Below are 25,151 nucleotides of genomic sequence, written 5' to 3'. Positions count from 1 at the left end.
TAAATGGTAGCTACTTTTTGAAGTAATTACTAACAGAGAAAAGCCAAAGACATAAATTTAAAATGATAAATACTGGCTTCATTATCTTACACACTGAACATTATCTAGTAATGGAACTACTTACTTTCCTTGGGGATACAAGGATTCTAGAATCCCACAGGAATTAATACTCAGCTATACTGTACCTTATGTTCAGCAAGAATAAAAAAGATCTACAGAAATGAACTATTATGAAGACAATCAAAGTATTCCCAATTCAGAACTAGAAGACAGACATGTCTTCTAAATTCTAAATTTAAACTGAGTAAAAAATTAAATCTTATTTCAGACTATTAGTCTTCTCAGTATTTATACAAAGATGATCTTAAAAACCATTATTGTTAGAATCATTTTAAGAATTCACAAATATTCTCATACTGAATAAATAATTTCAAATTAAACTGCCATGAACACTGCTATCTGCATTACCTGTAACACAAAAGAAGTAAGTGAAAAGTGTGTTACCTTTTACTGGTGCGCCATCCATTATTTCATATTTAGCGATTGTTTCCGTTTCTGTTGTGGTACTGGGTCCTAGTGAAATAATGTAAATGATATTAACTTAAATATTTCTAGAATATAATTTCAAGTCTTATACCTTCTTCCTATTTTCCTACTACATCATTTTAGTACTAATTTATCTTCTCATTTTATAAAAACGTTGATCATTCTTTTCTATTTCTCGCTCTACACTCAACATACTTAACACTTTATACATCAGAACATTACAGTGACATGCTAGTAATGTAGCACTCAAACTGTCTTCTCTTGGAGTTATTTAACTTAAATATAAACAAAACATCAAACTGAATACTTAACTGACATATAGTTCTTTCAAATTTGGGGACTTAACCCTCTACAAAATTATTTTGCAAACCAGAGACATTTTAAAAAGTCAATAATGTGGTAAGTGAAAAAAGTGTATCAAAACATAAAGTAATGATCCCAATAGTGTAAAATATAAAATATGCAAAGGCTATTGTCTATCTGTTCTGGATGATGAGTACAGATTATTTTTTAAACTTTCTAGAATTGAATAAAATTTTTATACTCAGAAAAGATGTTTAAGTAAACAATTTGTTTTTAAACAACAAATGAAAACCTGAAGTTTGGTTTTAATGTCTTTAAATCATTTAAACTTATATTAGCAGGTAAAAAAGGGAGATTAAGAAATCATAGACATTTATAATTATGACTACCAATTACAAATTCTTAACAAGTGTTGCCGAAAATTATTTTCAGCAAAAACCCAACAAAACTACAGAGGACAAACTAAATCTATATGCTAATTAAAATTAAAAAGCAATTATGAACCAAGAAATTATTTGGGTGCAAGTGATCAGTCATTTGGAGAAAAATAAAGTTAAATACATATATCTTACATGATGACAAATTCCACATGATTTAAAAATTTAAAGAAAATCTCCAAACTATAATGTATTATTTTAGTAGAATCAAGAACAGAAAATTATCTTTAGAACCGCAATGTGAAAAAGGCCTTTATAACTGTGGCACAAAACTCAGAGTCATAAAAGGAAAAACTAATTAATTTGACTACATAAACATCAAGAATTTCTACATGGCATAAACCACAACAGCAAGATAAATTGGGGAAAGTTTTTCTGCTCTTAACAGAAAAAGGGATTGATTTCCCTAATGCATAAAAGAGTTTTTACAAAGAAGAAAAGGCTTGTAATCCAACAGCAATGGAGCAATGGATATGGATAGGCAGTTTACAGAAAATAAATAGAAATGGCGTTTATACACATGAAAAGATGCTCGCCCCTCACTCAGAATGAGAAAACTAAATTAAAACTACAATGGGGAAGTTCTCCTAGCAATCAGATCAGCCAAAAGTTTCATAACATTGTGCTGGTGAGAACAGATGAAAAAGAGGCACTCTCTATATTCATTGCTGGTAGATGCAAAATGTTACACCTAATGAGGACAAACTGATAATATCTATCAAAATTACAAATGAATATACCCTTCTAAACAGCAATTCCACTTCTAAGAGTTTATCTTGTGTGTGTGCACGCACACGCGCACACACACACGCAAAAAAATGACATTAACAACTAAAGCACTGTTTGTAATAGCAAAAGTCTGGAAATAACAGGTATGTCCACCAATAGCAGACTGGTTAAGTTCCAGTACATCCACTGAATGGCATACTATAAAAAAGATGAAGAAGTGTTCTTTCTTATATGGAAAATTCCAGAAATAAACAATTCATAATTTTTAAACTGCTTGCTGTCTGGGTAGTGTGACAAAATCTCACACCATCCTGTTCCATCCCACCTCAGGCATCAATCTTCTTTTTGTCCAGCATATTCACACTGTATAAGCTATCTGCCCCTTAGTTACTTAGCAGCCATATCAGTTATCAGATCAACTGTCATGGTACTGCAGTGTTTGTGTTCAAGTAACCCTTACAGTAACTAACACTATGTCACAATGCCTATGTCATTAACCTCACATCATCTCATCACTAGGCACTGTATCATCTCATATCATCACAAGAAGGGGGAGTATACTACAATAAGATATTTTGAGAGAGAGTGAGACCACATTCATATAACTTTTATTACAGGATATTATTATAATTGTTATATCTGTAGTTACTATTAATCTCTTACTGTACCTAATTTAGAAATCAAACTTTATTATAGATATGTATGTACAGAAAAAAACATAGTATATATAGGGGTCAGTACTATCCAGAGTTTCAGGCATCCACTGGGGGTCTTAAAATGTATCCCTCATGTAACTACTGTATTCAAAAATCAATTTTTAAAAATACATAAATGAATAAGTTTACTGCCAGAATTATTAAGTATCAAAGTTAGTATCTAATGTGGATGTTTATTTCACATTGAAATAATATTTTAAAATTTTAAAATTTCAACTGAAACAGAAATTTTAATTCAAATAGTCTTTCAACTTACCAATTCCTGTGATCTCTTTTTTGATCAGTTGTAGCTCCATGTGTTGGATTTTTATTCTTACTAATAAGAAGTAAATTTTTCCAACAATCACATCCTTTAAATGATACCTTTGGGGAAAGAATATATCTCACTATTTAAAAAACAAACAAAAAAGTGAAATATGTCCTGAAAAGCTTTATTAGACATCTTTAGATACCTTAACTTAGACTTCTTATTTACCATTCAAGAATACCACTTGACTATTTATATTGTTTAATGTTCCCCTTTTTCAAAAAAGTCTTAATAATTTTACAGTATGTGCCACTTACTGACAGGGATATGTTCTGAGAATTGCACTATTAAATGACTTCGTTGTTGTGCATACATCATAGCATGCACTTACACAAACCTAGATGGCTTAGCCTACTACAGACCTAGGCTATATGGCATTCCACTGCTGTATATGCAGTCTGTCATTAACTGAAACAACATTATGTGGTGCATAACTGTACTTTAAAAATAAGGCATCAAACTTTTACTTGACCATCAATATACCTCAGAAGAATTAGCTTGATTTTTGTCCTCAGAGGTTAACTTAGTTTCCAAAGAACTTAAGCATGAAAAATTAAGATGTTTATGCTTGAAATATCCATTTGGTGTATGGAGATGTTTTTGAACATTAAATACTAAAAGAGAATTTAGTGTCATTATGACTCCTAGGGCTAGAATAGTGCAGCTAACAAATCACCTGGCTTCGAAGAGAGAACCCCGAGTTGTTTGTTGCTATTAACATCTAATAATCAAAGACCTTTCCTAGATAACTTGAAATGAAGTAGTATTAAATCTTAGAATTCCTACACTACCCAGGGGCTTTTTAGCTTTCACCCAGGTTTGGATTTCAAAATATCCCAAGAGTTGATTAATGCAATTATGTCAGTCTGAACGGAGGCTTCTAGTGAGAAGTTTTTAGGTCCTTAACTATCTGATAATTTTATCAATAATATAATGTAAGACTCTGAAGGCATGTATATCACATTTTCAGTGAGATAAACTGGGGGGTGGCAACTGATAGAAATCATGGAACAGAAGCGTGCACGGGAAGGGGATAAATGAGTATACATCCATTTCTTCAACAAATAAACTTTAACAAAAAAATAGGGGGAAACCTATAAATGAGATTTAAGAGTCAAACATTTAAATGCAATGCATTTGGATGCACTGGATTTAGACAAATCTTGTTTAAATACTGATTTGAAGAAATCATGTGGAGAAAAAATATTTATGAAACAATTAGGGAAATGTGAACACTGACTGGATATGTGAAGATATTAAGGAATTATTAATTTTTTAGATATAACGGTATTGTGGTTATATTAAAAATTATACATACTTTTTATGAAATTTTATGTCCGGAATTTTGCTACTGAAGTGTAGGGCTGAATACAGACAAATCTGATCATGTGTTGTGAACAGCTAGAGCTAGGCAATAAGTACATGAGGATTCATTATGCTAGTCATATACTTTGGAATATATTTGAAATGTTCCATAGTAAAGATTAAAAAGGCATTAAACAATAAACAAAAGAGCCTATTTCTGTAAAAATATGACATATATAAACATATATTCCTTCCTGTCATGGAAAGATATATAAGAGGATATTAACTGTGGTTAAATGGTAAAGGTGAAAATATGTAAGATTTTACTTTCTTTGCCTTCTCTACATTGTCAAAATTTTCAACCATGAAAATGTATTTATTGCTTATGTAGTCAGAAAAAAAGTATTTTTGTTTAGTTTTAAAGAGGTGACCAATGTCTACAGCCATGCCTCCCTGAGCAAGCCCAATCCCGTCTGATCTTGGAAGCTAAGCAGGGTCAGGCCTAGTTAGTCCTTGGGTGGGAGACCACCTAGGAAGAGCAGGTGCTGTAGGCGTAAAAAAAATAAAAAAATAAAGGATTGTAAGCTGACAAGGTCCTTGCAATCTGTGAGGTCAACCAAAGGTTGCCTCACCTTAAAAAAATAAATAAATAATAAAAAATAAAAAAATAAGGTGGTGACCAAGCTAAAGTGATATGATGCCAGTAAAATAAATTTTTACCGACGTAAGGAATTAGCTGCCTTATGAGATGGTAAGATCCTCTACAAAGTGGCCAGAGACTTATCAAGAACAGAAGATGAATGACACCTGCACTGAGTCAGATGCCAGACCAAACTCCTAAAACTTCTTTCAGCTCAGATTCTGTTGGTCTCTTAACATCAGATTAATGTCAATACTATCTTCACTTTGACCAATTTACAAACACTTGAAAAGCTTTCTTATTAATTTTCCCTGAACATTTAAATTATGTTTGTGAAAGGTACTTACTTTGATTTATTATATTCAAATTCTATGTGTAGACAATCTTCAATGCCCACTTCCATCTTAATAGAGTTGTTAACATCAGGATAGGTGGCAAGCTGGTGAACAATAAGATCATATTCTTTTACCAAGTCTGTCAATCTTCTTACTATTGTCACTTTAAGAAAATACCTACAAAGTTAATGGAGAGGTAAGTTAAATCTCCTATGATAAATTTCAGTGTTTTAAAAAAGCAAACATTAACTGCAACTCTGCTTTCTTCTCCTGAAACTCCTTTGTAATCAATTTCATTTACTTCACGAAAGTTCTAAATTTTTTAAATAAATGCCCCCCCATCATGAAAAAAAAAAAGTTCAATTTTAAGAATAGTGTACATACTTTTTAGATAAATTTACAGTGCCACTATCAAGCCTACTGAAGGAAATCTCTCTAGATCAGTCCTTAACCATCATACTAAATGAGATCTGTTGGGAAACTAATGGATTTAGAAGGTAATTCCATTTACACAAAAAGTGAAGTACCTAAGGGATGATTCATAAAACTTTTCATAATAGGTTCTCTATATCTATAATGCAAGAAAGCTCTTATTACTTCAGATCATCATTAGCCAGACAAAACATTTTTTTTTTTTAATCTTAAGTCTTCCAGCCCAGAATTATAATTAGAAGTTCTAACAAGACATTCAGTAGTAACCATTACTTTCTGGTTTGGACTATGTCTACAATTTCTAATACACTTATTCATACCTCAAGCGAACATTGGCACCGATGTAAGATTCATATGGCTTTTCAACTTGCATAAATTCAAAATCATAACTTCTGCTCTGAGTCAGTTCTCCAGGTAAGGCTAGTTCTTTCACTAGGTTTACAAATTCGTGAGTATTACTCTTGTCATTGAAAAGTTCTAAGAAAAGAAGCAAAAAGACCAATTACGTTTACTATCATTTCATTAAAACCTAAATTTCTACCTCCAGAGAAAATAAAAATGAATTCATCCCTTTAAATGTAGTTAGGGCTTGCCCAATATGAAGCCATTTTAAAAGACACATTCCCAGCAATTATTTGAACTCCCTTCAAGGCAAAAAGCATTTTGTTGTTTTGCTTTAGTTAGGCAAAATATTACCTTGATAAAACTATAATACGTAAAAGACTAAAATCAACTACCAATTAGTTACTGTAAGTTGCTCAAGTATAATTTCATCTAGAATAGATACGTAAATAAATGCACACCCATCCAAAGCTTGATACTTTAAAAATGTAAAGTAAAATTTAGAAAGCTAGGTTTAAAACTAGCTATGTATACAGTATTATAAAGACCTATTTTTTCTGAATCTACAGTACCAAAAGATTTATGCAGCTAAACTCCTGTTAAATCAAGAATGTCTCTGGAAATATATGTATGGAAATGTACAAAGGTATACTGATGTAAGTCAAGAATTACACCTTTCTTTTTCATATAAAATTTTCTGTTCATAGGTGAGTCTGGCTACAGGCACTCACTAGGTTAGAAAGACAAATGGCATGGGTAATTAGAAAATGACAGATGACGGTGACATGTAATTTTGACTAAAGCTGATGAAAAAATGTAGGCAGATGGAAATTTCAGTGAGTTAACTAATTTACCTGAATTATTTTTCAAGGCTGGTAGCTTACATAACTCCTTTCATTTTTAGTAATTAATATTAAAGGCAGAATGAGTCAAGTATCATTTAATATAATTAAAGAAACATGATTTAATTTTTGTGAAATAAATGCTTTCATTATGCAAAATCAATTCCTTCCACAGAGCTAAGCTCTAATTCAATTATTTAAGTACAAAATCCAACCCTCTTCAAACTTGGTTACCAAAGGGAAAAAAAAGTAATACTATTTTAAAACTCACCAATTTGACCTACAAATTCAATTCTAATTCCTTGGTGCTCTAGCCTCTTTCCAGGTTGCTTAAAGGCTAGGTTTACCTGCCAAAACATGAAATTGTAAGAGAAGTTAATCCTTTGAGTGGGCCTACAAGTAAATTCCTTCCCAATGAATGCAATGTATAAGTATTTCAGGTATTCATTTCTGAAATTTAAGACAACATCACACACCTAGATCATGATGACCTTATAGAACCAGAGAAAGTATAACTTACTCGTATACAATCACTAATGAACCTATCACTTAAAGTATCTGCTTTGTTAGGAAGGAATTCTTTACAGCTGAAGAACTATAAAGACTCAATCAAAAAAAGGGGAAAACTTTCAACTATTCAAATGTGATTTCTGGTCAAATAGTTAAACAATTCTACAACAATAGCATCTTAATGTAAGGTAATCACTAATTCCAAGAACTAACCTAAAAGATCACTTTCAGCGTTTTGTAGCCAAAACTATATTGTTATAATTCCTAACCTTAAAAGCAATGTTTATTGCCTTGACTCTGCTACTCATCCTAAAAACAGAATGTCTAAAGTATTGTGAGTATGATTTATCTTATATACTTCTGAATATAATCTCAAATTCTCCAAATTCATTTCTGCCAAATAAAAACCTTAATTTTATAAATTTTTAATTTGACAAAATATCTGTAATGTACATATATACTGAAAATCAAATTCCAAATGTTTAAGGATTATCTAACAAAAGGATTATCACTTCCAGGTCTACTGGTAAAGTGTCTTTAAAGTTTCACTTTCAAACAATGCTTCTCAAAAGATAAAAGAAATCAAGGACCAATAAAAACAGAGGTCTAATTACTTCTGCTTATAAGTTATACAAATTAAAATATTCACTCTTCCATATCTGTAACCAGGATGAGTTAGTTACTTGCCTTCCAAATTAATACCTCAGAAAAAGAAGTAAATAATTAAATTGTGGTACACCATATGATGGAATATTACTGAAGTTTAAATAAGGTCAAAGAATTTTTAATGATGTGGGAAGATGTGCATGACATGTTACGTGAAGAAAGCATGGTGAAACTGTACATAAGTATAATGCCAATTATATTTTCTAAAACTACAGAAAAGAAATACTCTTAGCAGTTACCTCTGGAATGTACAATTATGGGTAATTTTGTTTTCTTTGTAGCTTTAAGGTTTTTTGGGGTTTTTTTTGTTTGTTTTTTTTGTAATAGGCAAGTAATACTTTCAAAGTTAGAAGAATACTTAAGAAAATAAAAGGTAGTACTTAGAGATGCTTCGCATATACTAACAAGTTGAATTTTAGGTTTGAGCCACAAATAAAACAAGCGTAACTCCCAGCTGTTTCATATGCCAGGCAGTAATTAGAGCTATTCTCTAATTTGTACTAATAAAGCACACAGAAAAAAGTATACTTTAAATAATGTCTACTGGGCAACAGTTTATGAGAATGCCTATTTAAATTAGTTTCAAGTATATAGTACATTGGTTAGACATCTATACAGTTCATAAAACAAGCCCCTCAATGGCTCCCTTCCTCCTCTGACCCTCCACCTAGCCATCATATTAATGCTAACTGCATTCCCTCTGCCTTCCTCCCATCCCCGTGACCAACTATCAACTAGTAATCTGTACTTTTTAACTCCTCACCCCATTCTCCCAACCCTCCAACCCTCCTCCCCTTTGCTATTAATAAGTAATTTGAGTAGAGAAACTTGAGACTATGAATATGTTTCAAAGGCCATGAAAACAGAATGTAGGCAAACAATCTATACATAAAATATATCCACTGCTCTAAGAAGCCTATCTCAAAGCCCATTCTTCAGTATATAATATTCTATAGATGTCTCAAATTAAGCTGTCTTCGAGATCTATTTAAAAAGTGAAATTCATCTATATTGTGTTCAAGACAAATATATCAGTGTACTCATGACATTTATAGTGAGCACCCAGATATTTGTACATTATTATTGCTGGATATAATAAGTTTCCAACTGCTGCTAGAAGAATATGGTCCTTATTCATACTGATGAAAGATACCACAATAATATTCCTTGATTAAAGAACTAACTATAAATTCCTATAATCTCAGACTAAACACATGCCTTTGTTCACTTCTGCAACAAGAAATACATGCAGAGTTCACTATAGGTGGCTTGGCACCAGTACCACCACTTCGAGACAATTTACTCATCATTGACCAATCTAAAAGAATGACCTGGTTAAGAAATTATAACTTATGGACGTGGTTCCATAGTGTAGCTGTTAGCACGTCTGCTTTACATGCAGAAGGTCCTGGGTTTGTGCCCCAGATGGAGCCATGGACCATACCCTGGGTGCACCAGGCCCCCAGTACACTCCATGAGCATGTGGGAAGAGACGCCCCCGCCTTCAGAAATCCAGTTCTTAAGGGGAAACAGTAACATCCATAGGTCAGGAGTGCAAGTGGAGGGGGGTAAAATTAAAGAGGGAAAAAAAATCTGTACCTCAATAATTAAAGTCAGCAAGACTCAAAATTACTCAGAAGGCATAGTGATACAAGCTGTATTTTAAAAAGAGGAAACCTAGGTTATATTCTTAAAGTTTAAATAATTAAGGATACAGTCTAACTGTCCTGGCCTGAAGGAAGATTTGTCACATGAACCAAAGCAGTTAATATTCTAAGGATAAAAAGAACCTGAGCAAATAGCTTTTAAGAATGTCTCTATTAATATGGTGATAATCTAAATATTTCCCCAGTTGTCTTATGAACTACTTTGAAAATTCTCAAAAAAATTTTTGACAGCAATTATTTTAACTATAAACAATATTGCTACAATAGTCCTAAGAAAATTCAATGTGGAAAGAATATCCTCTTCAATAGTGCTATAACAATTGAATATCGACATATAAAAGAATGAAGTTGGACCCCTACCTCACACAATATACAAATATTAACTCAAAATGGATCAAAGACTTAAATGTACAAGCTATAATTACAAAAGTCTTAGAAGAAAACATAGGTGTAAATCTTCACTACCCTGGATAGGCAATGGTTTCTTGGATGACACCAGAAGTGTGAGCAACAACAACAACAAAATAAACTAGACTTCATCAAAATTTAAAACTTTTGTGCTGCAAAAAAACACCATCAAGAAATTAAAAAGACAACTTATAAAATGGGAGAAAATATTTGCAAAACATAATAAAGGACTTGAATCCAGAATATATAAGGAACTTTTTACAACTCAACAATAAAAAGACAAATAACATAATTTTAAAAAACGGTCAAATAGGAATAGACTCTTTTCCAAAGAATACATACAAATGGCAATAAGCACACAAAAAGATGCTCAATATTATTAGTCATTAGGGAAATGCAAATCGAAATCATTATGACATACCACTTCACATCCACTAAGATGACCATAATAAAAAATACAATCATAATAAAGTATTGCCAAAAATGAGAAGAAACTGGAACCCTTATACATTGCTGGAGAGAACACAAAATGGTACTACTGCTTTGGTAAAATTTGGCAGTTCCTCTAAAAGTTAAACAAAGTTAACATATGATCCAGCAATTCCACACCTAAGTATACACCCAAGAGAAATGAAAACATATATTCACACACAAAAAATGTTCACAGAAGTACAGCATTATTCATAACAGACAAAAAGTGGTCATCCAAATGTCCTCAACAAATACACTTGATGAATGGATAAAGGGAATGTGTATATCCATATACCACATGGATAGATATTTGAATAGTAATCAGCCATAAAAATGAATGTTTTGATATATGCTACAATATGAACTTCTAAAACATTATGCTAAATGGAATTAAGGCACAAAAAAATAAACTTTGTATGACCACTTATTGAAATATCTAGAAAGGCAAATTTATAGAAAAACAAAGTAGACTAAAGGTACCCAGAGACTAGGAGAAAAGGGAAATGGGTAGTTATTGCCTAACGGGTACAAAGTTTGATTGGGATGATGAACAAATTTTGGAAAAAGTGGTAATGATTGCGTAACATTGTGAATGTAATTAATGCCACTGAACATGCTAAATGAAAGGAGCCAGACACAAAAGGCCATATATTTCATGGTTCCATTTACATGAAATGTCCAGAATAGGCAAAACCATAGTGAAAGAAAGCAGATTTCTACATTAGTGGTTGATAGGTAGGTGCTTAATCCATTTGAGCTGCTATAACAAAATACCACAGACTGGTACTTTATAAACAATAGAAATTTACTGTTCACAGTTCCTGGAGGCTGGGAATTTCAAGATCAAGGCACCAGCAGATTTGGTGTCTGGGGAGAGCTCGATTTCTGGTTCACAGACAGCTGTCTTTTCACTGTGCTTTTATACGGCAGAAGGTACAAGGATTTCTCGGGAGTCTCTCTTATAACGACACCAATCTTATTCATGAGAGCTCTGTCCCTATGACTCATCACTTCCCAAAGCCTCCACCTCCAAATACCATCACACTGGAGAGTAAGTTTCAACACGTGCATCTTATAAGGACACAAACATCCTGGAACCAAGGGGATAACTGCTAATGGTATGGTGCTTCTTTTGGGGTGATGAAAATATTATGGAATTAGTGGTGATGATTGCACAACTCTGCAAATACAATAAAAATCACTGAATTGTACTTTTTAATAAGGTGAATTCTGTGGTGTGTGTATTATAACTCAATGAGGCTATTTAAAAAAAAAAGAAAAAGTATATGTCACAAACAGATCAATGGAATAGAATAGCAAGGCTGGAATAGACCCACACAATCTCTTATTTATGACAAAGGTGATACTACAGTACAGTGGCGGGGAAAGAATGGCTTTTCCAATAAATGTCCTGGGTTAATTAGATATCCATATGTTAAAACTATCCTTGAATCCTATGTTACACGTACAAAATCAATTCCATGCAAACTGAGGATGTAAAAAAAAAAAATTTATAAAAGAAAACAGGAGAGTATCTTCATGATCATTAGGTAGGCAAAGACTTCTTACTTCTTAAATAGGTTACAAAAAGCACTAATAAAAAGGAAAGTTAACATTTGTAGTGTGTTAAAATTAAGAACTATTCATCAAGACGCCATTAAAATGTGAAAAGTCAAGCCAGAAAGCATGAGAAAATCTTTACAATGCACATACAGAGGAAGGATTCTATACTGAGAACACAAAAGATTCATCAATAGTATACCAAAAAAATCCTCAACATCAATAATTAAAAAGTTGACTGAGTAGAAAAATGAGACCCCCCAAAAAAAACTTTAATAGGCAATTCACAAAAGATAGTAAAATGGCCAATAAATATACAAAAAGTTGCTCAACTTTATTAGATGTCAGGGAAATGTAAATTCACACCATGTCAATCAACAGAATGAGACAACCAGCCACAAACTGGGAGAAAATATTTGCAAAAGACACATCTGATAAAGGACTGTTATCTAAAAACAAAACAAAGAACTCTTAAAGCTTAATAAGAAAACAAACAATCTAAATTTTAACAGGTACTCACAAAGAAGTTATACATTTGGCAAATAAACATGAAAAGATGTTCAACATCATATTATTAGGGAATTGCAGATTAAAACTATGAGATGCTATTACACACCTATTATGATAAACAAAATCCAAAACACTGATAATACCACATGCTAGCAAGGATGAAGAGCAACAAGAACTCTCATTTATTACTGGTGGAAATGCAAAATGGTAGCACTACTTTGAAAAAGTTTGGCAGTTTCTTACAGAGCTAAAGATAAGCTTACCATACAATCCAGCAAGTGTACTTGTTGGTATTTACCCAAATGAACTGAAAACATATCTATACAAAAACCTGCACACAGATGTTTATAGCAGCTTTATTCATAATGCCAAAGACTTGCAAGCAAACCAAGATGTTATTCAGTAGAACAATGAAATATTATTTGGCACTTTTTAAAAAGATATGAGCTATCAAGTAATAAAAAGACAGAGGAACCTTAAATGCATATTATTAAGTGAAAGAAGCCAACCTGAAAGGCTACATACTGTATGATTCCAACTATATGACATTCTGGAAAAGGTAAAACTATGGTAACAATGAAAAGATCAGTAGTTCTGGAAGCAGGGAAGGAGATGAATAGGAAAACAAAGAGGATTTCTAGAGCAAAAAAAAGTACCCTGTATGATTTTATGATAGGTATATGTCATCATACATTTGTCAATATCCACAGAATATATAACACCAAGAGTGAACTCTCAGGTAAACTATGGATTTGGGTTGACTATGATGTGTCAACACAGGTTTGTAGGTTCATCCTTGGTTAAACAAAAATGTACCCTTTTGGGAGAGTGCTGCTGATGATGGGAGAGGCCATGCATGTGTAGGGGCAGAGGGTATGTGGGAAATCTCTGTAACTCCCTTTCAATTTTGATGTAAACCTAAAACTGCTCTAAAAAAAAAGTCTTTTAAAAAATCTGGGGAAAAAGTATGCATACAGCAGCTCACGTCAGAAGTATCATAAAAAAATTTGTTCTTGCTTTGGATGAGATGTCAGACCTCCCAAGTCTCCAAGACTGTATATCATGTATTAAGGATTTTTATGTAGAAAATCCTACAATGCAAAGCCAAGTTTGGAAACCAATGATTCAGTCCAACCTCAATTTACAGGTGAGATCCAGAAAGTTAAATGGCTGCTCAGAGTTACCTAAGACAGTGGTAAACTTAAGGCTAGATATTCCAAACTCTATCCCAATGATCTTTTTTTTGTACTCAGATATTTCAGAAAACCTAGACTGATGTGGTTAAGATTTGTTCTTAGTGATCCATGCTGGGTCACAGATAACCAATGCTTGTTTTCTTTTAAGCTTTCTTTTCAAAGTGCTTATAAACCATATTTAATAACCTATTCTAGAGGTATGCCAGAAATCAATAAAAACAAATTACAAGAGTAGCAAAAAAAGAAAAAAAGAGAGAGAAAAAGAAAACTAGACATCATGTACTCCCGGATGAAGACACACACCATCACCGGTATTCTTGCCAAAAGAATCAAACTTGAGTCTGATCAAGCCTCTGGATCCAGCTGCCAATTTACAGGCAATAACTGTATCATGAGTACGCAATCACAGAGAACTCTACAGTTCAAATGGCCCAAGTCCTTCAGATAAATTACAAGGAAAAGAAAGGGATGAAGAAGGAATCTGAGAGTAAAAGAGATTTAAAAGCTGTATTTTTTTTTAAAGGAGCAAGACTAAACAATTAAGAAACATGGGAAATTTATTCTTATAAAAGTCAGTGTAGTGGTTACTTTTGAGGGGAAGGGGCTGTGATAGTGATGGAACATACGGCGTGGCTGGCAAAGATCTTCTTGACTTGAATGTGACTACAAGAAAGTATGCCTTATAATTTTTGTTTTGTGTCGTTTTCCATATGTTTTATTTCACAATAAAAAGGTTAAAAGTGAAAAAACATCTCAGGTCAATAAATAATCAGATTCCAGATATAATATCTTTTGAGCAAAATATTTACCTATAAGAGATTTATCATTTTTTTAAAGGTACTCTAGTTAGGTCTACATACAAGCCCTAGCAATTCTAAAAATGTACTTTGAATACCAGCTATTTTTTTAAAAACCACACTGAAGTAGTTTTATTTCCTTAAATATTCCCTTCTTCCTTTATTTATCCCATAAACATTAGCCATGAACTCCCAATTGGCCCAGATGACATAAGATTATTTTAAACCAGTCAGGGAATGTTCCCTACTACACTTAAAAACAGTAAATAAACAAATCAAATACTTAGTGAGAGCCTATTATATAAACAAATTATAATGTACTTTAAGGAAGCACAGTCTGATTCTCTAACCATGAAAAGCTTTGAACCCAGAAGGAGATTTACTTACTTGTCAAATCTATAAATTAAATATCTGAGATATTAGCAGGTTCAATCTCTTCCTGGAAAGAAGACTAGATTGATATTCCTACCTTCTCCAACTCCAATATATTAACAAGTCTTCTTTACCATAGACCAAACACTATTTCCTTTACTCTTCTTTCACTTGACATGTTCCATCCTTTTAATAATTCTCGCTCTCTTTTTGGCGTCTTCTCTTTCCATTTTTTAAGGAAGAGTACCAGAAAAGCAAAGTTGAAAACCAAAACATTTATTTCCGATATGACACTAAAACAGCAATAGAATGTGGCCAAAGACCAGAATAGACAATGCAACAGAATGGTAATAAACCTAAGTCCGACCTATCTAGTAACCAAAGAAATGCTAAATATATCATTTTGGCTATCAAAATAGCAAAGATTAAAAAGTGATCATATTCAATGTTACTTTGGGAGAAACAAGACATTATAAGTGGACATGTGACTTGATGCAAATTTTCCACATTAATATGTATTAATACCCTGCATGTCTTCTGGTCCAGCAACTCACTTCCAGGAATTCACTCTAAGGAAATAATCTTATCCTAGAGAACTTTGGAGAAAAATTTATGTATACCAAAGATATGATGATAGGTTACAAGACATCTGAAAAATAAAAACTACTAATTATCCAATAATAGGGAAAAAGTATGCTTAATATACTACATATACAAAAACATTAATTAATGCACAGACAAGGGAGAAACACACTCAGATTTGGACAGCGAATTCTTTCTATATGATGGGACTATAGATATTTCCTAAACTGTCCACCATGTGTCTATATTACTTTAATAAGCAGAGGCAAAACTCTCATATTTTACATTGAAAAAATTATTTCACATGTTTTATAGCTTGATTTTGTCTGTGATATTACCATTCCTCAGTATCATAGACTAATGATTATTGATCATGTTCTCTAAGGTATAAGAATAATCTTATACATCACTTGATAAGGAAAAGGGGAAAAAGTGAAACATTATAGACGGTATCACAAATGTATGTGACCACTCACAGACACGTTCAAAACATACTTAAGTCCTCTATAGGTACAAAGAAATGAGAGACACAATAGTAGTAGTACAGAGAGATAAGCTACAAAGAATGAGAAACTTTTAGAATGGTATACTAGAGAATTATCCTTAATCTCTATAATTCAAATTTATGTTACAGGAGAATCAAATTTTGCATAGATTGCAGTTCCATTGATGAAACTGTCTAAAGCTAATCAAGTGCAGATAGTCACAAAATTTTTCATGCAATTTAGACTCTGCCCCTGCAACCCTTCCAGTTTAAGAATCTTTCCTGTAAATGTTCTAATGAATCGAGGATTTTAGCTGACCCTCTGAAAAAAAAAATCCATCTGTAATAAAATCATTCAAATTCAGAAATAGCACAAACCACTTTGATGACTACTTTTGACATCCTAAAACTACGTAATTCTCCCAAACAAATGATTTACCTTTCCTGAAACAGATTCCCCATCATAGAAAAGATAGTGTTTTTCTACTTTTCCATCTTCAGTTTTCATTTCCGCCATCTTCCTGGTTTCCCCATCATTAAGGACAACATCGATCTCACAAATGGGACCAAAAAAGCCACCAAGAAAACTCTGAAATAAAAGAAAAATGCTCATAATTATCATGTTTTGTCAGCCACTATGTTTTGTAATTCAAATTTAACTATCTATAACCTACAGTTAAACAGACTGCAGATCCGTAAGGAAATAAGAACATATCAAATTCTACATCGAAACTAAAATTTAATACACCACTGTGTGTACAGTTAATACTATACTGTACACTTATAATCTGTTAAAAAGATAAATTTGTGTTATGTTTTTACCACAATAAAGAGACAAAAAGAAAACTAAAATTTAAACATGCAATAATTTCAATCATTTCCATAGGTACCACTATAATCACATACCAAAAATCTAAAAACTTAATTCTTAACATCTGGATTTAAAAGTTACCATTAGTTATACCTCTATGAGGTTCTTAGAGCAGAGCTCATACAATCCAAATTACTTATACAAATCCAAATGCATTATTACAACGTATTACCTCCTGTAAAATCTGCTATATAGGTCTGAACAGCATGTGTTACATTGTGTAAGCTCTTGAAATAAAACTGGCTCTAACAGAGAGGAGTAATTAAATTTCTGTTAATTTTTCCAAAGAAAATGTGTAAACCTATTCTTTAAATCCGAATATGACAGAACATTAGTGACAAAGATCAACTGCTCATGAATGTCAAAGCATATTAGTAATAATACATAATCCATTAGCAATTCAAGTATCAGATATAGTTGTGGATTATTTTTTTCACTAATGAAAGCTAGTCTTCTAGTCTTTTTAAAAATTTACACAGAGGGGAGTCTCGAGAGATGAGAGGGTGTAATGAGTCTCTCCATGGCTGTATCCATGTGGGCACTGTCTGCCAGCCATAATCCACTCCCCCCACCAAATGCCACAGATACTAAAATAGACAAGTGCCTTAAAACAAGACGTTTCTAAAAGGCAAGCAGAACTATGAGACTGTGAGAAAGAAGACCGAGGTGGAGAGAAAAAGCTCTAAACATTGTTGAACAGCTTTTAGAAGAAAATATTATAGAAGAATTCTTAAGGGAGTATGTATGTGTTCAATTGACAAATTATTACTTTTGTACAAGATCTTTAAATCTATGTAACCTGAAACTTTCTTGCATTATTGAAATCTCTGAATCTGTTCTCAGTCATCACATGCAGGAAATACGCTATATAATTCATGCATTTTAAAATAATCAATGATGCATTCTTTGTACAATGACTTTAAATGCTTAATGAAAAATATGTATTTTACCCCTTAGTAGTTGTTTAACCAGTCTACTAATCTCACTTGTTTTTCATTATTTGCACTAATGATACCAATGTCTTTTTCATATTCTATATGTTGTCCTATTTTAGTAACAGATTATTTTTGTTAATGTAGTTCCACTAATTTGGATACTCTAAAACCTGAAATATAGATCCTTTATTTTAAACATAACAAGATAATTATAATCTGCACTAATTTCTGCTTTAATAGTTTTATTGCATTAAAAAAAATATTTTTATTATGGTGACATTGGTTAATGAAATCCAGTAAGTTTCAGGTGTACTGCATTAAAATTTTGCATGGAATTTCTATTATATCCTCATAATCCTTAAGAGAAATGGAAAATTAAAACTCAGAGCCTCTACTGCAAAAATAATTCTTAGTGTGGCTCAGAGACTTTCCTAAACAAGAGGAATATAAATATGACAATATTTAAATTGCTATAGGTAAACTGCATCGGAATCTGCATACATGACTCTAAAGACAAACACAATGCAGAAATGCTTTTCAGTCCCTGCAAAAACAGAAAAACTTCAAAAATAATCTCGAGTTGAGATTATTTGAACATGAAGATGTCAATGGAAAATTTGATGTTGTTATAACTATCACCTCACCATTCTCCTGTAGTTTCTTGCACAAAAATTTGTTCAGGAGTCACCTCTGATAAATGTTAAGATCATGCTTTAAAAGTTAGCTTTAATTATATCTTATTATTTTATGTAATTTATTTTTGAATATTTTTTAAATATCAGTAAAAAAAAATTTACAGAGAACAGTCTCCTATCCTTTTGTCCTACATCCCTTCTTACTCTGCCCTAACACCAACCAGTGATCTCTTAAAAACATTAATCTGATTATATCATTGTTTAAAATCCTTCAATGGGCTGGTGAGAATCGGAACAAGTACTTCAGAAACAAGTTGGCATTATCAGGTAAAGCTAAGATATACATATCCCATGACCTAGCAATTACACCCCTATGTATCTACCATAAACAGAAACTCTTATACACATCAATCAGAAGACAAATATAAGAATATCCACAACATCAGTGTTTACAATAGCTCCAGTTAACAATCCAAATATCCATCAACAAGAGAATGGATACGTAAATTTTAGTCTATATTCATACAGTGAGCAATGCAATGAGATACAACCACAAACAAGGATGAATCTCACACACATAATATTGAGTGGAAGAAGCCACAGAAAGAATACACACTGTATGATTCCATTTATTAAAAAATCAAAAACATGTAATGTGCATTATAGTATCAGAAGTCAGGAAGTGCTTGGAGAAAGCACAAAGGGAGCTTCTGGAGTGCTAAAAGTGTTCTGTTTGTTTTTATCTGAGTGCTTGATAAACAGGCATGTTCACTGTGAAAATTTATCAAACTGTACATTTATCTGTGCATTTCTATACAGCTAAATTTTACTTCAATGAAATGTTAAACATACACTGTATTCCCTCACATGGCTGACATGTATATGGCTCTATTCATTTCTCCAGCCTCACCAGCCTCAAATTGCATCAAATTTACCAGTCTCCTTCTTGTCCTAGACCAATTATCCTTAACCTAATACATCCTTTGCGCCTCAGTTTGACTCATGTCCATAAAGAGGCTTTCCCTAACTTCCTAATCAAAATTGGATTCTCCAAATTCAGGTCTCACAACACTACGTACTTTTACTTCTTCATTTAGATGACAGATACTTTATCCATGACAAATAACTTATCCTTTGCTCATCACACAGTGTGCACCATTTAGAAGGTATTAAAATACCTGTTGAATATTAAATTAATTTTGAATAAACACACAATGTCCTCATAATAAAAAATAGATACACAAATGAGTTAAAATCTTGACTATTTGGCAAAACTAGCCGTCTCCCAAGAAGTTAGCATTGGTGCAGTGGCAAAGTCTAGCAACGAATTTCCATTATGGCTCAGTTCTGTCCTCAGGTGGCAGTTATCAGCAAACAAGCTAATGATCTTCCTAAGGCTAGCTATGTAGGTCACAGGATGATATTACGATCAAAGGAGATAGTGTTTTCCTAAATTCTGAAATTGCTTCTTTTATTAAGTATGTATTAACAAAAGGATTATAATTTCAAGAAATCAACTCAAAGAACTGCCAAATTAGTACTTTTGACACACTGTAAAGACATAAACAGCAAATTTTCCTTCTGATGTTTTCATCTTCCCTGGCAACATTACAAATAACAATCTCAAATTTTAATCGGAAAATTGTAATCAGAAAACTATTCTGAAATTTAGAAAATGAAAAACATCAATGATAAGTCACATACACTGTCCTTTCCTAGTTAGCTTTCATACCCCAACTTACGACTTAAAACTTATTCAAAATGGTGTTTTCCCCTAAGTACTACAGAGTTGAGAATGTACAGGAGCTCAAAATCAGTCAGCTGATATTTACTAATTATCAACTATGTGCAAAGCTCTGAGCCAAGGGTGTGTGTATGCAAAAGGAGCAATTATGAAAGGGCAGAAGACAACAGCCTCATTTACCTTATAAAATAGAAGCACGAAAATAAAATTTAATTTTCTCATTCACCCTTAATATTTCTAAGATCTGCTTCCAGGAAAAATGAGACTTAACTATAAAAATTGTTTTACAGGTAAAAGAAAATATAATAGTAACTTTTCCTCATTCATGTATTTAACACAGAGAGCCGAACTTGGAATTTAAAAGCTGATATTAAAAGATCAAGTAATTAAAAAAATAAAATGCCAAAATTGCCACTAATTAAAATAATACTTAAGATTCCTATAAAACTTCACAATAGCATGATTATAAATAAGTCTTATTTTAAAAATACATAAAAATGAAAAATTCCTATACATTAAAATATGTAAAAACTATGTGTTATCCTTTATTATTTTCTGCATGCATTTAATATCACATAACTAAAAAGTACTTATTTTTCAATACTATCAAAACACTAAGATTGGGAGAAACCAGAAGATATTTTAAAAGCCTAGATTTGCACATGCAGAATAACAGATTGAGGAACTATAACACTTTAACAAGGTTAAGTTAATGACTCCATGAAAATTTAGCACTGGGTTAACAGCAAGTTTTTTACATTAGGACATATCAAAAATGCACTAGTCTTACTAAAAGCCTCCAGAAAACTATGGTTGTCTTACATTAACAAGTAAACAGAGAGAAAAATATATCTGAGGAAAGTTTGTCTTTTTTGTTTTCTTTCTAAAAGGAGTTGGAAGATTCTCTACCCAGTCTCATTTGTAAAGTTTTTATTTCAAGATGTGCATCTTCTGTCACTTCAAATCAAACAAAGTCATAAAATTAAACACTTTTAAAAGTGTTACACAAATTATAATACTTCTGATCCATAAAGAGGTAACAAAACAGAATGCTGAAGGCTTGGAAAGGGAATAAAAATTGTGAAGAGGGTTAGAATACATTAACATAGATTTTTGATGAAATTACAAAAGGTAGCTTTTTTCTTTTTTATTTATTCTTTTTTTTTTTTATTACGGTGACCTTAGTTAACGAAATCCAGTAAGTTTCAGGCATACAAATCGACAGTAAGCCATATACATACATTTCATTGTGTGTTCACTGCCCATAGTTAGATTTCTTTCTGTCACCACATATTTGACCTCTTTTGCAGTTTTGAGATCTTTAAAGATTATTCAGTTGTTCTGGAAAAGACACCTTCGAGCAAGCATTTAGAATGATATTTTCAGGAGCAATTACAGACAATTAAAACATAAAAGTCGTAAGTAGTCTTTAAATAAATTGACTGCAATACATGACTATTAAAAAATTATAGCAATTATTTTAGTTTTCTAAAAACGTGGGCTAAATCTCCTATCACTGACTTTAGGTTAATTTAGGATTTTTTCATATAATTTGTAAACCTAATACTGAGATTTATCATCTAGCAAAATTACATATGGATTCATTAAAAAGCAACACATTTTTTAGGTCTCACTGAAGAAATTTCACTAGGTCGAGTGGATGTAAAGAAATGCAACTCAAGGTGAGAAGCAGGCTCGCAAAATTTATTCACTTAGGCTATACACAAGCAATGAAACAGCAAATTTTCATACATATATTACGTGTGCCCATTTCAGTGTTATAAAGCCTTACAATTTAGTTTATGTCGGATGCATAATTTGAAAATAAAATAAACTGCTCCTGAACATAATCCTAAAGCTTATTTAAAATAATTTAATTGTAAGCAAAAAATAGGACGGCCTTTTAACTTTTCTTTGCAAATTATATTCAATTAAAGAAGTATTCCTTAACTCCTAAATAGGCAAGGTCCTCCAATACTTTTTAGTAATTTATCACAACTGTAATTTCCGAGTTAAACAATTACATAAATGTTTATTTCCCTCTATATTGTAAACTACAAGAGAGCAAGGGCTGTTTCAATCTCGCTCACCGCCCCTGAGCGCATCTAAGTAATTATCTGTTGAATGAAAGGAAAAAAGGCTGCAAGTGTAAAAATGAAAACGTCTGTCTTCACCTGTATTTCTTCAAAGTAACTTAAAAATAAACCTAGCTTGGTCGTTAGCCAAGTCTCATGTAGTTTACTGAACCGGTGAGCTTTGGGAAACCAGGGAGTATAAGGAGAGCACACAGTAGGCGCTCAACATATGCTTTCTAAATGAAACGAATAAACGAGTATTACCACAAAACGAGCCAAATGAGCTGCCAACACAGAAAGTTAAACGCCATCGCGCCCACACTTTTGCTTCCCACTAACTGTGGTTAAGAGTACTCTGATTTTCCTCCCTCAACTCCCCAGGCCATTTTAACATCCCAAAGCGTTAAGTTTCTAGAAATGGCTTGGGAAAGGAAATGAAAGCCAATGCTTAAACCAGCGGACACAAAACTTAGTCTTCTGAGTTAAAGACGGTCCCCATTCCAACGTCCTTTTCTTTCTCATTCCACAAGTGTCAACATCAGGCTAAACTAGGGTCAAGGAAATCGCAGAATATCACCATATTCAGGTTTAAAAAAATCAGTTTATCAAGCTCGTGACACACGGGAAGAAAGTAACCAAGTCCCGTTCCCATGGGAGACTCGAGAGTCACGCCACCTGAAGGGAAGCGAGGCTGCCCCGGAGGAGCAGAGGGACTGGCTACCTTGGAAGGGGAGGCGGCGGATAGCCCCCGCAGAGGCGGGGCCCGAGTACCCAGCCAGGGCCCCCACAACCGATCGAGGAACGCCGGCAGAGGTTCCGACATAGCCAGGAGAGCTCAGCGCCGCCCGCAGGTGCTCGGGCCTCTCCCAGACCTGGAAGAGACGGGGCCGCCCGCACTTCCTCGACCCCGCCGTGGCCGGAAAGGCCTAACCCGGCTCCCGCCCCGCTGGCCTGTCCCCTCCTGCCGCTCCCCGCGGCCCCTCCCGCGACGCCGGACCCGCCGTTGGCCGTCTCGCCGCGCGCTCCGGGGTGAAAGCTGAAGGCAAGCGCGCGGGCCGCCGCGCACTCACCATTGTTAGCGCCTAGCCGCCGTGTCCCCCCCCACTTCACTCTTCCCTCAGGAGAACTCCCAGTCCCGGCGCCCCGTCACGTGACCTCGGGCCGCGGACCGCACGTGACCCCTCCCTTCCTTTCCTCCCCTCCCCCAGCGCCGGCCTCCTCCCGGCCTCTCGCCCGCCCTACTGGCTAGCCCGGCCCAACGAGGGGAGGCCGTTTGGAGACCGGCCTTGTACTCCACCCTACGGCGAAGGAGGCGGGGTCACTGTGGTGTCGTAAAGTGGGCGGGGCCTGGGTGGCCGTAGGCTCCCTAGGTCCTAGTCCTCTTCTGTCACGTGACGGGCCGTTTGCTGACGCGCTTTTATGCTGCACCTGGTTCCTCTTCTCTCTGAAAGTTTGAGTAGCTGAGAAAGGAGGAAGGTGGGATTCGTTTCGGGGGTGCTATCTACGGGTGGGTTCCTGGCCCCCGAAGGGAAGGGAAACTACCCGAGTCCCAGCTTCCTTAGGCCTCGCAAGAGACGCTCTCTTAATCCAGGAACGAGGCATTCTTCCACCTTTCTCGATCTTCACCCAGCTCCCTCTCCCTTTGAGAACTCCAGGGCTCTGAGAAGTTATTAGCTTTGTTGACTCTAAAGAGACAACCAATAGAGAAAGATGTTAGGGTACTACATCCGTTGCTTCCTAAAGTACACGGATAGCCCTATGAGCTCTCCACTTCGAGCTTTAGGGGGCTCATACATCAATTGTACCGCCCTGCTACATGCTTTAAATTATGTATGTATTGCGTATATACATAAATTATATACAAGGTAAAATGTATTACAGTTATTTATGTCTTTCCCCCACTACATGGTGAGTCTTCTTAACTGTTCATTCCTGGTGACTTGGTCCTTAGTAGGTTTTCGTTGATTGTATGAGAAAAAGTGACAGTTACTCAAAAGTACAAATTGGAAGAACCCCCAACGAAAAAAAAACAAACATCAAAAACCCCTATAATTATGGTAAATGATTGACAAGTAGAACCCAAAAAGTAAAAAGAATAGGAATTAGAATTTACGTGGATTATATACTAGTTCCCCTATGTAACAATATTTATGCTCATATGTGTAGCTTTTCTTTGCACCAGGCAAGAGTAACATATTCACTATCATTCAATCCGTGTTGGACTCTAAACTCAAGGACAAAGGCTGTTTGGTGTGTCTTTGTTTCCCTCTATCCCAAGCACCTAGCACAGTACCTGGCACATAGATGGGATCTTTAAAATAATCTTATAAAGTTAACTATAACACTTTCATGATTATAAGTTTTTATTATTTATTTATTTATTTATTACAGTAGAAAAGAAAAGTTTTATAAGAAGGGAAAGTACACTTCCAGACATGGAAGCGGGCTTGAGCAAGAAGCGTGGCTCAAAAAGGCATGATTATAATTTTTTAGATCCTTACTATGTACCAGGTACTGAGCTAATCAGATCTTATACATTGCCTCATTTAATCTTCACCACAACCCTATGGGAAAATATTGTTAACCTATAGAACAGATAATTATAGCCCTTGTTTATTGATCAATCACTCAATGACATTGTTCCAAGCACTTTACATACATTAATTTATTTAATTTTCTCAACAAACCTATAAGGTAGGCACTATCATCTTCATTTTAAAGAAGAGGAAACTGA

General features: G+C 33.9%; 1 protein-coding gene, 1 long non-coding RNA gene and 1 pseudogene across 4 annotated transcripts in view; 2 read left to right on the top strand and 1 right to left on the bottom strand.

The window, feature by feature from the left end:
• LOC120609466 (uncharacterized) overlaps positions 1-12,643 on the top strand; it is a 27,630-nt gene extending 14,987 nt beyond the window's left edge. The window contains exon 3 of the long non-coding RNA XR_005654780.1: positions 11,475-12,643. This is a non-coding gene — a long non-coding RNA (uncharacterized LOC120609466). The remainder of the gene's footprint in view (positions 1-11,474) is intronic.
• VPS26A (VPS26 retromer complex component A) overlaps positions 1-23,629 on the bottom strand; it is a 33,102-nt gene extending 9,473 nt beyond the window's left edge. Inside the window, exons 1-7 of one of the 3 annotated variants that reach the window (XM_039871984.1) lie at positions 23,488-23,629; positions 16,597-16,746; positions 7,206-7,281; positions 6,071-6,227; positions 5,331-5,495; positions 2,988-3,094; positions 505-573 (exon numbers count right to left, since the gene is read on the bottom strand). In XM_039871984.1, coding sequence (XP_039727918.1) covers positions 505-573; positions 2,988-3,094; positions 5,331-5,495; positions 6,071-6,227; positions 7,206-7,281; positions 16,597-16,746; positions 23,488-23,490 — 727 coding nt within the window. In that variant the 5' untranslated portion in view covers positions 23,491-23,629. Of the gene's footprint in view, positions 1-504; positions 574-2,987; positions 3,095-5,330; positions 5,496-6,070; positions 6,228-7,205; positions 7,282-16,596; positions 16,747-23,138; positions 23,280-23,487 lie in introns of those variants that run through there. The other 2 variants (XM_039871982.1, XM_039871983.1) reach the window with 2 other exon arrangements.
• Positions 4,779-4,897, top strand: LOC120610006 (uncharacterized; annotated as a pseudogene).
• Positions 23,630-25,151: the final 1,522 nt, after the last annotated feature.

This window comes from Pteropus medius, unplaced genomic scaffold (genome assembly GCF_902729225.1).
Source record: "Pteropus medius unplaced genomic scaffold, Ma_sr-lr_union100, whole genome shotgun sequence".
NCBI lineage: Eukaryota > Metazoa > Chordata > Mammalia > Chiroptera > Pteropodidae > Pteropus > Pteropus medius.
This window is presented reverse-complemented; position numbering and strand designations above follow the sequence as displayed.